At 39.9% G+C, this 15,268-nt stretch overlaps 1 protein-coding gene across 4 annotated transcripts in view; it reads right to left on the bottom strand.

Annotated features, from left to right (window-relative positions):
• The window catches only part of SLAIN1 (SLAIN motif family member 1), a 63,276-nt gene extending 55,302 nt beyond the window's left edge, over positions 1-7,974 (bottom strand). Inside the window, exon 1 of one of the 4 annotated variants that reach the window (XM_032277433.1) lies at positions 7,127-7,974. In XM_032277433.1, the coding sequence (XP_032133324.1) occupies positions 7,127-7,734 (608 nt within the window). In that variant the 5' untranslated portion in view covers positions 7,735-7,974. Of the gene's footprint in view, positions 1-6,615; positions 7,054-7,126 lie in introns of those variants that run through there. The other 3 variants (XM_032277434.1, XM_032277435.1, XM_032277436.1) reach the window with 3 other exon arrangements.
• Positions 7,975-15,268: the final 7,294 nt, after the last annotated feature.

Raw genomic sequence — 15,268 nt, 5'->3', positions numbered from 1 at the left:
AGGCTGTGCCCCACCTAAGAGAATAAATGAAACACAAAGGAAAAGGATTTAAGTAGGGAATCCACATTAACCGAGAAACTGAAAGAGTTCCCATGGCAACAGCAGTATGCATCCGGCCTGGGGGGAAAACAGTAAAAACTACAGCAATGAGATTAAGAGTTTCAGAGGGGATAGCACTACAATGTAAATTTTAAAAAAGAGATTAACAGATTGCCAAATGTGTATGGCCTTATTGAGGGATTTTATGGCTCCTTTAGAGTGTTTGGGGAAACAATTTCTGATAGGTAATTAAAGAAAGTGAAGAGGAGAAAAGAAAGGCCATTACTACCTCTTGGAGGAACAAAGGGGTCAGAGAATGTACACGTAACATGCAATTAACAGGACTCAGCTAGTAAATTATAATTATAATGCATACATTAAATATAAAAGAAAAACCATGAAAACCATTATGAGAAAGAGATACGGTAGGAGGATGAGAGGAAGAGAGCTAAGTTTTCATCTTCCATAATAAGTTCACAGATGTCTAAGATCAAAAAAAAATTAAGACTGTTTAGAAATAAAGAAAAAAGAAACAGCTAGAAGAGTATAAAGTGATGCCTATGCGAAGGACTTAGCAGCAGGAGGGAGTAGAGGACTGGTTCCTGTAATAAGCCTCATGAGAGGAGTTTTAAAAACCACTTACATGTTATTTATCGCATTATTTTGATAAAACTGTTGTGGTGCCACACAAACGTATGGCATTAAGACAGGAGTGATCATTTTCAGTATCAGTCTCCCAAAAGTGGGCAGAATAGCTTTCAGCATAGTATTTCTGTGACTTGGACTAGAGCTGGATTTAAAGAAAGAAGAAAAAGCCCACAATAACCCTTAATGTTTCCAATGAAGTATGACAATTGTCTAGAAAAAAAGTCTCATTCTCAAAATATTTGATACTAAAGTCATGTTTTTGCAGATAATACAAAAAACTAGGCACAGAGATCATACAGCCAAAAACTCCTTGAGTACAACACATCTCCAAAATTAGATAGGCAAGGAGACCAAAAATAATACAAAGCCCACGATAACCCTACGTTTCCAATGAAGTATGACAATTGTCTAGAAAACAAAGTCTCAGTTATTCTCAAAATATTTGGTTCTAAAGTCAGCTTTTTGTAAATAATACAAAAAACAAGTCATATATATATGAATATATATATACATATACAAGTATATACTTTATATATATATATATATACACACATATATATATGCTTATACCTGCCACTGAAAAGTAATATGCAGCAATTTGCAAAGAAATAATTTTAAAAGCCTTCAATCACTGCAAGTTTTATTTCAAGGAAAGCTGAAACTTCAACACTAATAAGCACAATCAACAAACATATGAAAAAATGCTCATCATCACTGGTCATTTGAGAAATGCAAATCAAAACCACATTGAGATACCATCTCATGCCAGTTAGAATGGTGATCATTAAAAAATCTGGAGACAACAGATGCCGGAGAGGATGTGGAGAAATAGGAACACTTTTACACTGTTGGTGGGAGTGTAAATTAGCTCAACCATTGTGGAAGACAGTGTGGCTATTCCTCAAGGATCTAGAAATAGAAATTCCATTTGATCCAGCAATCCCATTACTGGGTATATATCCAAAGGATTACAAATCGTTCTACTATAAGGACACATGCACACGAATGTTCATTGCAGCACAGCTTACTATAGTAAAGACCTGGAACTAACCCAAATGCCCATCGATGATAGACTGGACAGGGAAAATGTGGCACATATACACCATGGAATATTATGCAGCCATCAAAATGATGAGTTCATGTCCTTTGTAGGGACATGGATGAACCTGGAAACCATCATTCTCAGCAAACTGACCCAAAAACAGAAAATCAAACACCACATGTTCTCACTCATAGGTGGGTGTTGAACAATGAGAACACATGGAAACAGGGAGGGGAGCACCACACACTGGGGTCTGTTGGGGGGAAATAGGAGAGGGACAGTGGGGGTAGGGTGTTGGGGAGAGATAGCATGGGGAGAAATGCCAGATACAGGTGAAGGGGAGGAAGGCAGCAAATCACACTGCCATTTGTATACCTATGCAACAATCTTGCATGTTCTTCACATGTACCCCAAAACCTAAAATGCAAAAAATAAAAATAATAAAAATTTAAAAAAAAACAACAAATCTTTAGTTCTAACAGCATTTGAGTCACTGGCACCTGCTAGGATCAAACTAGACAGCTGATACAATACTTAGTGCCAACAAGCTCTTAAAAGGATATATGAAGTTCAAGCTTCACTTATTAAACTGTCCTATAACAAACTTTCCCTCCACCCCCAACCCTGCCTCACCCAGTTAGAGCTAAACTACTTCAGCACCTCACTTCAGCATTTAAAAGTTAACCTATTTCAAACACACATGACATACACTTCAGTCAACACCATTTGCTCCTGGAAAACATACATTTTCAATTAGCACTGTCAGAAAGGGAAGCACCCTCTGGTCTTTTCGCTGAAAATCAATTATGCAAAAAACAGTTTAGGTGGTTTAATTTAGCTGTGCCATATGTATAGTACAAGGTGTTCAACAGCTTTGATGAAAAATTGGCAATGATGTTAGCCAGCTGTCTGGGGTCTTGGTATTACATGTGGAAGACGAATATCTCATTCATTAAATTTTCCTTAATTTGTACAAATCACCATTTTCCCTTGAATAATTAACAACTTTTCTATTGTCTTTCACAGTTGGCAAAATTTAAAATCCTTGCCACATCCTGTTTATATAGTCTCAATGTTCCGCTAATTGTCATTCTACTAAAATAAAGCATCCTTATATGGCTGTATTTTATATTGGCTGGCTTATTTTTATCGTAGTATTTTCTCATACAGAGCCATCTTCCCGATTGAGGTGTGCAGGGCCTAACTTATCTTCAGAGTACTATACTATCTTCAGTGCTTTTCTACCTGTTTCCTCCATTTTGCTTTCAGTCTAGAGTTTTTCCAATTTTGATCAAAATGCAAAAATACATTTAATATTTCCACATGTGTAAAACTGAAATACGTTTAATCAAAGCAAGTATTATAATATAATATTATAAGATAATATAATAATATAATCATATCTTATAAGATATGATTTTGTATTCCACTGCATTTCACTTTTTTGAAATGCTGGTCAATCTACTAAATTGACTTTATAAACTCATTAATGAGTTACACAGTCAGCTCTGGTGGAACAAAATATCAATGATGTAAACACTTCTGAATCTGGACAAATAATCTGAATTTTAGCCTGAACTCTATCAGTAACTAGAAGAGCTTACATAAGTCATTTCGCCTCAGAGCTCCTGTCCCTCAACACTGAAATAAGAGAGCTGAAACAGGTCATAGGAAGGTCTAGCATGTAGTTAGCTAATGGCTCCCATTGCCACTTCAGACCAATCTGACTTACTCTGTTTGTACTCTGGTGCTTCGCAGCCTGGTGACATTGGGACAGCAACATGAATCTTAAAAACATTTCTTCCATAAAGATAGGAAAATCATCCAGTCACACTGTGTACCATGTATGCATGGAGATTTTAATCCCTTTGAACTTTTTATGTGCTCTTGATACTCAGACTTTTCCCTTTTCCATTCTAGCTTGTGGCCTTTTGGAGAGCTAAGCCTATCAAATTAGTAAGATAACTGAGGAATCAGTATAGCAGGATGAGAGTTTTACTACAGGGCCATAAGAGGACTTAAGAATTCAGGTTCTGGAATTACCATCAACTTTAACTTTCTGAGACACTTAATTCCAGCAGGACTGTGCTAAGATAATCAGGTAGTATTATGGTAAAATTAAAGACTTAAAATTCAATTAAGATAAATATTCAAAGAAGAAAATTATTTTGTCAAAGTTTTTCATCAAAATGGAAAGCAGAACACACCACTCTCTTTAAAGCTGCTTTTTTTTTGTTGTTGTTGTTGTTTTGTTTTTAACATACTACTTAAAGGTTAAATAATTATTCAGAAAAAATATCTCAAAAGCCTGGTTAATCATTAACTAATGAACTATCATAAAGAAAATATTGGTTCTACTAGTCACAATTTTCCTCATACACATAACTTAATCCAAATCTTGTTCAAGTTTTTAATAAAAATAGTGTATTCTAAAGTTTTATTAGAAAAGATACACTTACATAAAAGAGCAGCTAAAATATTCAGCGATTAATCTACATTTGTAAACTTTCCTGAATTATGACATTTTAGCAGAAAGTACTATTCGAAGTAAATAAGCAAATAAATTTTGTTTAATCCATTAGGATGAAATCATAATAAAAATGCATTAAAAGTTGTAGGTGATACAGTTAACAGTAACTTGTTCCTTAATATTGTTACTCTAACAATGATGCCATTGTTACTGGGAGATGTGAAATCACATGAACAGACAGACAAATGTCCAAGGTATGTTCAATGAAAGGCAAGTGTTTAAAAAACCTGAGTGTATATGTTTGTATATTGATTTGTATAATTTTGTTTTTTATCTTGAAGGATCTACAGAGTATTAACAGGGTGAATTCTGAGTCATGGTAATAAATTGGGAACAAGAAAGAATTTTTGTGACCATGTTTTCATTTTTTACAATCAACATGTAAAACTTCATTTTAAATATTTTTAGAATAAGATACTATATACCTGCTCCAGTTGTTTCTTAATAAACACAAGAAATAAAAATAAGTTGCCATCCTGCAAACATATCAGGGAATCCAAATGAACAGCACTCTATTTGAGAGACCACCCCACAGAGATACTGTAGTCTGCAGTGATAAAGGAACTTCAGAGTACTCTGCAAGCATTAACAAGTAGGTTAAACTTAAAAAATTAAACCCTGTTGGTATTTTCTTCATCAATATGCCAAAGATTTGCAATACAAAAGATATCTTGATGCATAAAATGTAATAATAAAAATATTCCTGTAAATCAGGTAACTTTAAAATGTTTAAGTCCATCCCACTAAGATTAATGAACCCTCCTTGTTTATCCACCTGGAATTCTAATCCTATCCTTGTTTTCAGGGAGATTCTCTGCCATTTGTCTCTAGAAACATTTGTCAAGCATCAAGCCTTTGATTTATTCACCTACATTCTTGTTGAATGAAATAGAACCTGCTTCAATTTAGTTTGCTTCAAACCATCTGAAGAGCTAATATACTAATAACACTAAGTAGATGATTTCTGTTAAAGCTGATTATTTCAATGCCATTTCGACAAAATTAAACTATAAAAAGAAAGCCTAGGTATCAATATACTAGCAATAGCAGGATGCTAACTAAATATAAGTCCATTCAAAAGAAGAAAAGTTATTAATATATTAGATTATTAATCTAATATTCAATATCACAATTTTAAAGTGCAAATATTTTAAGCATTAAACTGATCCCATGTATCTCCGCATGAAAAATACAAACAAGCTTCCTTCCACTGTTTACATACATACCATCAGAAAGGCTAAGTAGGAACTAAATCAATCTAAAATAATTTGAAAGTGGCATAAAGGCTGAGAGTTATTAGTGAAATCTAAGGACCATCATGAAAGCATTTCCTAGTACCACATTCAGGGTGAAACTGAGATTACAATACACCCTGGGCTTTATAGAAATAAGGGTCCAGCTTTGAAAGACTGCCTTAAAGTCCCAGAAAGTGATGAGTTGATTTTTTTTTTACACCTTGAGCTACCTGCACAGCTGCCAAAAAGTATTAAGGTGGATGATGAATACACCTCTGAAAGGCTTATTATAGCTCCATATATTTTGAGTATTGAATCAAACCAATTAACTAATGTACTTTATAGTTAGAGCTCTCACATGATACAGTGTAAGGGAAAAAGAACACTGCAGTTCCCAACAAGAAACCAGTAAGGATCTCCATTTCCCATTCCCTTCCATGCAATCATGCAACAGAGACACAAAGAAAGTAATGAAAACCTATCTTGGAAAAAACAGAAAGGGTCCTATATAAATAGGACCTAAAATAAAGGAAAACTACAACTATTCTTCACGCCTCTGCAATGTAGAGCTGAATCCTGTTCATTTTCCTTTCAGGAATCCAAGTTCCACCTTATCTGAAACATATCTCATATGTCTGGTGTCCACACAAAACGGGAACTAACCAAAAGAAATCAGTCATGAAATGACTATTCCCCCATGAGCAAGCAGCAAGAAAAATACATCATAAAGTAATTGGATGCCTCCCCTTAAAGTTACTCATTCATGGAAAGTAGACAGTGCTAACTAGATGTCAACTGAACAAATGCTGTCAGTCTCAAGTCTTTTGATAACCAAACTAAAAAAGTTTCTAAGAAATAAGAAAATAAGGCTTCTCTAATCTCATGTTTCTTCTACATTTTAATTTTAAAAATAGAAACCAAGGAACTGTCTAGGTAAAAAAGTGCTTTCCACCTGTTTATTCCACTCATTGAAAAGTACTCTTTATTGGCACTATTATTTATGGGAAAGCGAGTGAGGTCACCCTATTTTAAAAAGCAAGCCAGTCTCTGAAAATAGGATTTCAATGAAAATGCAGCGCAAAAGGGCACACTACTGCAAAATTCAAACTGCAAGAACGAACCTCTCTCTAAAGAGATCCATCATTACGCGGCTTCCGATGCCACCAGAGGAGGAAGAGCATGCAAATCCCGTCCAGCGTTCGTTTAAAAGGAAAGAACAGTAACAGTCGCAGACAAGAGGCCAACCCCTGCCATTCCCCGTCATCCCCCGAAAAAAAACTGGGGAAAAGAGCAGCACTGAGCAACAAGACAAGATGACATGGATTTTGCACTTAATGCTACGCGCAGCTTGGGACCCAACAATCGGCAAACAGCAGAACCCAAGGCAGATGAGGGGGCCGATTCATCTGCAGTCGAAGCGATTAGAAAACAGGTTTCTGCCTTCATGAGAAGCCTCATCATGGGAAGTGTCACCGCCTGGCTCGACACCTGCTGGATCAGCCCCAGCCTCTGGGAACAGCGGGGAGTTACTCCGGCGGCCGCAAGGGGACCCCAGTGCGTCCCCCGCCCCCACGCCCAGGCGCCCGCAGCCTCCGAGGCCAGGCTCAGGGAGGGAGTGGAGCCAGGCAGTACCAGGTGTAGTCATCCTCGTCCCGCCAGGCGGCTACGCTCTCCAGATCCAGCGGTTCCACCTCGTCCAGCAGCGTTGGGGGCGGCGAGGGCGTCGCTGCAGCTCCCCCCGGCGGCGTCCCCGCGCCCCCCGGCTCCGGCCCGAAGAAGCCCGCCGCCGGCTTGAAGTAGACGAAGGGCGCCTCGGGTGTCTGCGCCAGGCTGCAGAGAAGGGAGGGCGCGGGGCTGGGCAGGCAGAAGGTGCCCGGGAACGCGGGGCTGGAGCCGCCGCCGCTGCCGCTGCCGCCTCCGCCCCCCGCGCCCAGAGCCAGCCCGAGCCCCAGGCCCCCCGAGGCCGCGGCGGTGGCCGTGGCGGCCGGGGGGCTCCGAGGACCCAACGGGCTGCAGGCCCCGGCAGGGGGCGGCGCGGCAGGCGGTGGCGGCGGCAGCAGCAGCAGGTGCGGGGCGGCGGCCGCGCTGGCCGCTCGGTTCCGCAGCTGCTCGTTCTGCTTCTCCAGCTTGCGCACCAGCTCCTGCAGCTTCTTCACCTCCAGCTCCGCGTTCACCACCGGCCCGGAGCCCGCTCCGGAGCTGACCGCCGCGGAGGCGCATTTCACCTGCTCCGCCATCATCGTGGGGCCCGAGGGCGCCGCAGCCGCCAGGGAGTGAGCGCCGCCGCGCCGGCTCCTCGGGCCACGAGGAGGCTACGGTTCCTTCCCTGCCGCCCCGGCCTGGGAGGCCGACCACGCGCGGGCTGAGGCCGAGCCGGCGGTTAGCATCAGCACCTGGCCCTCGCCTCCAGCCGCAGCAGCCGCCGCCGAGCTGCTCTGCACATGCTCAGTGCGTCCCTCCAGTCCCCTGGGCGTCGGGGCGGCTCCGGGTTTTAGCCGCGGCCCCGGGGCGGGGCGGGGCCAGGGCTCCGAGGGGGCGGGGCAGGGGGAGGAGAACCGTGGGGAAGCCCACCCAGTGGGCGGGGCCGGCAGCGGGGGCCAAGGCCGGGGAGCCGCACCCACCCTTGCTACCTAATCCCAGGTGCCTGATTGGACCTGGTCTGAACTTTCCCGCCACAGGCACCTCCTCCGGCCGCAGCCGGGACTGCAAACTGCGCGGGTCTCTGAGCCAGGTGCCGGGGTAGGGGGTTCCCAAAAAAGCAGCTGCAGATGCTGGTCCTCGAGGAGTACACCCCGGGCTCCCTGGTTCGTTCCCTTCCCAGAGCTCTGTTAGGCTCCATGACAGCACTTAATACCCACTGGCTAACGAAACCTATAGAAAACCCAAAGGCTGGAGATTGTTATTCTAAAAACCGAAAAGTAAACACGGGGAACAGAAGGGCTTTGGTACGACGCCACTCGTGTACCAATTGCTAATAGAGAAACAAAATGGTGGGAGAAAAGAGGCCAAGGAGAAAGAGGAAGAAATCCCTGTCTCTAAGAGGGAGAGTGGCCAGCTGCTAAGGAGGCAACTGTTCACTTAAGTATTTATTCTAAAATAGTCAGATTTGGGCTGTTATTACCATTGTTTACCACAATAAAAGAACTGCTTTATATATATATATATATACATACATACACACACTATGTATATTCACTCATTCTCCAAACAAAAGATCTTTGAGCACCTACTCTGTGCCAGGAACCCTTCTAAGAGCTCGTGGATGATGCGGGCAGTGAGTGCAACAGGCAAAACCGGTTATGGGGAGAAATATGAATAAAATTGTATAGTGCTCCTTCTGTTAAATAATTTATGAGCTATTAAAGTCAGACTTGCCCGGGGAAAAGCAGAAAACAGAAAACGTCAGAATTCTACCCAACACTCTTTAATCTCACCTGCTAACCTGCTGTTTCTTACCACTTGGAAACCATGAGTAAATTTTATTTTTATTTTTTTAAAGGCTTTAAGCAGAAGAATTGAATCAAGTTTTGTTCCGTGAACACTGACTTACCATTTTGAGTGTTTAGCACAGCCGGAGAAAAACCTGAGATTATACTATGAGAAAAATGGACCCCACTGGTTTTCATCCTCAGATGATATACTATCTAGTGAAAGTCCTTGCTAGGGACTTTACATACCAATCTTTGTGACAATGTGACAATATACCTCATTTCTCTGGAACTGCTAACACATTGTATCTATTGGTTTTAGATATGGTTTTGTGTCTTCCTGCTCAGAAACACTTGTATCTTCTCAGTTGTTAATCTACATCTCTAGTCTGTGTGCAGGGAGGATGTTCTGCATTTAACATGCTTGGTGAGAGCTTCTATAAATTAGATAAATGTGTGTGATGACTACCCTTAATCATCCCTGTGTCCCAGCGTGCAAGCCCACCATCTAACCACCTGTATCACTCATGCCTTTTCCAAGTTTCGGTCTATCTTTACGATTATTTTGGTTATCACCAAAACGTGGAGAAGTGGAATAATACTACTGAAAGTCCTAAGTAAAGAATCTATTGAAGGATTTTTCCCCGCATGCTCAGTGGCAGATGCGGGTAGCAGTATCCCTGAAACACAAAGAAAGGGAGACGGCAGACACAATGAGAACAAAGAGCTGCTGGGTCCCACACTAGCGAAAGAAATTGGGAATAGGCATATAATAGTGAAGACAAGAATTAAGACGTAAAGAAAGGCAGTCATTTTACTGCACAATTTATATACACTCTAAAGAAGGAGAAAAACAGGCAGCCCCCTCCTCCTTCATTTGCCCAATATGATCTATATACATCCAACACTCAGTAGTCAAGCTTTAGAACTCTGTTTTATAAATAATAATTTTCATAAAAAATCTTTGTTCTTTAAAAAGAAAGCATGCATTGAAATTTAGTCATAGAAAAGAGATGAAACATTGTTTTACAATTCTAGTCTGCATTCTTCTTCTGAAAAGACAAATTTGCCCTTTTCCTACCTGTTTTAAAAGTGTGAAATTATTCAGGTCCAAAGAAATTTTAAATCATGTTTTTGCTTTCTCTTGATGCCCCTCTCCTTTCCTCTTCTGTGATTTGCATATGTACACACACTAGAGACACTCAAAATGCACACTGATTTCAAGTTGGTATCCCCAGGATGCCAGTCTCTTTAACGTATAATTAAAGAGGTTGATGGTGTCAAGGTTTTAATTAAGCAGTCCTGATTTTTTTTATTTTGATGCAAATTAGTAAGCTCTGTGTTTTGAAAGAAATTGCATGCCGTAGTTGCTCCATTGTAATTTTTTTATTTTAAATATGTAGGTGATTTCAGAGGTCTACAAAGAAGATATGAAAAATGAAAGTGCATGTCTCATTTAAAAGTTTATGCTTTAAGCATGCATCTGATACACCATAAGGTAATGTGAAACATCCACATGTCACACATTCAAAACTGGATAAAGAAATGCATACTTCTCTCCATTCATTACACTTCAGAACTACCATCACTCTAGTGAATTTTAAGAGACAATATCAACCTATTTTAATTTGTATTTTTCACATATATTTCTAATAGTTTCTATGAACAATAAATAGACTCAGCAACAGAATCACAAAAGCAGCATAGGTTCTTCTTGAGTATATAAAAGTAATTATCCAAGGAACTCTAGAAACAGAACGTTACTATCCCAGTTTTACAGATGAGCTTCCAAGGTTATGTTACTTGCCCAAGTTCAGTCATGAAAATGATGATTCTTAGCAGTTGCTAGTGGGCCAGAGTAAAATTTCTCCTAGAGTAAGATTCATATGTTTAAATTTTGCAATCAGTGCAGATGACATACCCTAATATGAGCACTACATTAATTCAAGTTCATAGATCCAATTACTGCAAGAAAAGAAAATCACCGAATGTGTTAAACTAAGATCAAAGATCCCCAACTGTGTTTTCAAGTTGATTTGAACCACAATGTTTGAGTGACTCTTATGCCTCTTAATGGAGATTCCTGTTTACACATACAGAATACACTTGAACACTGCAAGTTTCATTGCCTAGCACAGTGGCTAGCACATGACAAAAAAATACTCCCCTTTTTTATTCAGATGGAGTCTGGCTCCGTCACCTAGGCTGGAGTGCAGTGGCACAATTTCAGCTCACTACAACCTCCACCCACCCCCCTTGTTCAAGCAATTGATTCTCCTATCTCAGCCTCCCAAGTAGCTAGACTACAGGGGCATGCCACTACGTCTGGCTAATTTTTTATATTTTTAGTAGAGATGGTGTTTCACTGTGTTAGCCAGGATGGTCTCGATCTCCTGACCTAGTGATCCACCTGCCTCAGCCTCCTAAAGTACTGGGATTACAGGCGTGAGCCACCAAGCCAGACCCAAAAAATTTTAAAGGATAAATGGATCAATAAATAAATCCCCAAGTTATAGCTGGAATTTAGACAAAAACATAATTAGTTATTTCCACAAACCTCATTTATCATATGGGAACAGCATGGGAAGATAAGGCTTTTTGCAGATCCCATAATAATCAATTATTTTACATCTGATCCAATTAAAAGCCAGGAAAATACTTCTGCACCTAATGTGTTATGTTTTAGTGTAGAGAGATATGCAAAGAGAAAACAGAAATACAAGAAGTCAGAATTTATTTTAAAAAAAAATTCCTGTTTGAGTTGCTCCATTCTAACCCCACCTAACTCTATTACTCATATTCATGCCCCAAACCGACATAATTATATCCTATAAAGTCACATGTGGTGGTAATTATAATAACAATAATAGTAATAATAATCATTCTGTTGATTTGTCAAGCTATACCTGTAAGAGCCTCTTTAAATAAACACTCATACATGTCTATTATTTTTAGGTGCTAGATGAGTTTTAAGAAGTGAGTAACAGAATGTCTTTACCATCAAGACCTTATCTAGTTGGAGAAAGAAGCATATAAAAACTAACTATAACAGAAAAATTAGTGTTATGTATCATGATGAAAATATAAACAAACAGCATAGGGAGTGGTCAGGAAGGAGAAATTTTGACTAAACATTTTGGCAAGGCTTCATATAGAAAGTAAACATTATTTCAACCAGGCATGGAGGCATGTGTCTGTAGTGCCAGGTACTCAGGAGGGTGAGAAAGAAGGATTGCTGGAGCCCAGGAATTCAAGGCCAGCTTGGTGAACATAGTGATATTTCATCTCTAAGAGACAGAGAGAGAGAGAGAGAGAGGAAGAAAGGCAGGCAGGTGAGAGGGAGGAAGAGAGGGAAAGAAGAAAGGAAAGAAAGAGAGAGAGAAAGGAAAAAAAGAAAAAGAAAGGAAGGAAGGAAGGAGGGAGGGAGGGAAGGAAGGAAGGAAATAAGGAAGGAAGGAAGGAAAGAAGGAAGGAAAGAAAGAAGGAAGGAAGGAAGGAAGGTAAGAAGGGGAATCCATTATCTCATTTTGCTCTCCTCATCAAGCTGTGAGGTGAGGCATCAGGGCAAGTATTGTGATATTCATTTATCAGTTCTCATGGGATAAAAATTAGCATATAGTACCCAGCTCTTATTCTCAATCAATATCCTTTCCTCTGTAGTTGATTTGTTTTGTTTTTATGAAAAGCTCACATATGTACTACTGCCATTAGAGAGAAACTTTTAATAATTTATCTTAGAAGCTGTCAGTGCTTACTAAATTCCAAGAATTGTTCTAAACCCTTTACATTTATTAAGTTATTTAATTTTCAAACAACTCCTTGAGATGATTATTATTCTCATTTTATAAGTGAGAAAACTGAGGCACAGAGAGGTCAAACAATTTGCCCAAAGTTACCCAGCCATAAGTGGCAGAGCCAGGATTTGAAGCGAAGCAGCCTGACTTTAGAGTTCAAGCTCCTAAACTGTAGTCTGTCTCTTTAGGTCTTAAGCAGCACCAAGCAGAGTACTCTGTGCTGGTCTTTGTGGCTTTTAAATAAAAACCATTGACTAATGCAAAATCAGTCAATGGAATGCCTTGAACAAAGACTGATTCATTAACAGGCAAATATTACTGGAACTTTAAAGGTCACTAAGCACAGATTAGAAAACAGTAAGCTTCCAAGATCAACAAAGTTCCCAGTGCTGGTACAACATTTTTGACAGTACAATAGTTATTCATTCAATGTGTATTTCTGAGCAGATGACTAAAACAGCATAAATTATTGCTGTCCTATTTTGCATTTCTAGCCATTTGGATTCTTCAAATATCAATACCACTCTTAAGAATACTCAAAATAAACAATGCCACAACCTGTATCAAACCCAAACAGATCCAGCACTGGTTTGAGGAATGTTTTAAAGTTAAAAAAAAAAAAAGAACCTGAAACTTTTTTCCAAATTTGAAACTTTTTTACCCAAAGCAAATAGACCTTTTTGGAACAAGATTTGCTTTTAAAAATAAGTGCCGAAGATTACTTAAACTTTGAAAAATAACATCAAATGTAAAAGCACCTTTATTTTTCAAATTCCTTTACAGAGGAGAATGAATTTGGTATTATTTGAATCTAGCTGGAACAAATATGGTGATTTATCCTACCATCACATTGGATATCTACTCTAAAGCAAAATTATTTATTTTCTTGTTTTCCTCAAATGTTTCTCTCATCATGAAAGTCAGTGTGGTAGATTTTTTTCTTTAATTGAAAGTGGTTAGTTTTCTTTGATAATTTACAGAGCTTTTATAAACCTCCTCTGAAAAAAAGTTGCAATCACACCTAAGTGTTACAAACAATAGCTAGAAATCATTTGAAAGCCTGTGTGACATGGCAGAGCAACAAGCCCTCCTGATAGTGGATTCTTTTGTTCTCATAACAGAATCTGACACAGGTGCAAGGACATGACTCTCGAAATCTAAGTAGATTGCAATGGAAGGCAGCACACAGAAAAGAGTGCACCATTCTCTTCATTAAATCATCACATTCTAGAAGTTATAATTCAGTTTCAGAGAAGTTGCTGCAAGTTTATTCAAAACAAACTTTCAGTGAGTGTATCTTCATAGTCTGTGCACAAAATTAATTTTCAGAAAAGAGTAACAATGATATTATAGAGGGGTGATCTGTATTTCAACTATAATATCTTGTCCTGGATCCTTCACAGAAGTAATGATTAAAATCTTGTTGGAGAAAGATTGGGTTATTGTGATTATAGATATGCTTTTTTTATCTTCAGGAATATTTTTGTTTATTTTCAGAAAGGAAGATATGTGTCAGTTATCATAGAATACTTTATGAAAGCTGTGGTTGTCTTCAAATTAAAATGCAAAAAATTCAAAGATGAAAGGTCCTGATAATGAAGGGATGGTCATATTGGTAGGACAAGGGATAATTAAGATACAGGACAGTTTTTCAGTTTTATAACCAGCTAAAAGCCTGTTTTCAGACACTGGGCTTTGCTTGATGGTAATTATAAGCAATTTGTATTAGCACATGGAAAACTGTGTCTGAAAGCTCTCAGATACTACTAGAAGACTGGAGACAGAAAAAATAACAAGCTATAATCAGTAAATAAATTGCTAACTTAAAAAATCTATGCTGCTGGAGAAATGCCTGGGCAAGGGGCAGAGCAACCACTGCTGCACAAGCTGTCAGGCACAGGAAGAGGGAGTGACCTGCCACCAAGGTCAGATGAACAGGAATGAGACCCACCTCTCCCTCACCCTCTAGACGCAGTCGGGCTCACTCTCCTTTCCCTACCAATGAAGCCAGTTGGGACATTTAGTCACATGCAGTCTGCCTTCAGTCCTCAAGGCCATCCTAAGCTATAATACTCACCATCTGGACCAAAACCATGCCTTTCAGGCAAATCTGCCTCTGCTCTGGTCCTATGAAGAGGGGGTGCCCAATTCCAGTGCCCATGGCTGGAGCCCACACTTCACTCATTTCTCAGTTCGGGCTGTGGGGCCCCTCCTCTGCTTGAGACCGAGAACTCCAATATCCAGACTAAGACTGTTTTATGGCAATAGCTGCAGCTGCTGCTGAAGCCCAGGATCCTGCACAGCTTGCTATGAGCTAGCATTAAAAATGGCACTGTCCTGTTAGCACCCAGGCCTGGGAAGATGCTTGGGAGGCTCCCCAGGGCCATTTCTTCTCAGTTTCCTGGCGTCTCCCCATGTTAGACCTAGAGCTTAGGAGGGTCAAGGACCTCTCCCATGGCCAGGGTTGCACAGTTCTCCAGTGGAGAGATGGATCACAGAGAAACACTCACTTGCTCTTTCCTGTATTGGGGATTCAGTCACAGGTGTTTTTT

Source organism: Sapajus apella, unplaced genomic scaffold (assembly GCF_009761245.1).
Source record: "Sapajus apella isolate SASKATOON/1434 unplaced genomic scaffold, GSC_monkey_1.0 scaffold9, whole genome shotgun sequence".
NCBI lineage: Eukaryota > Metazoa > Chordata > Mammalia > Primates > Cebidae > Sapajus > Sapajus apella.
This window is presented reverse-complemented; position numbering and strand designations above follow the sequence as displayed.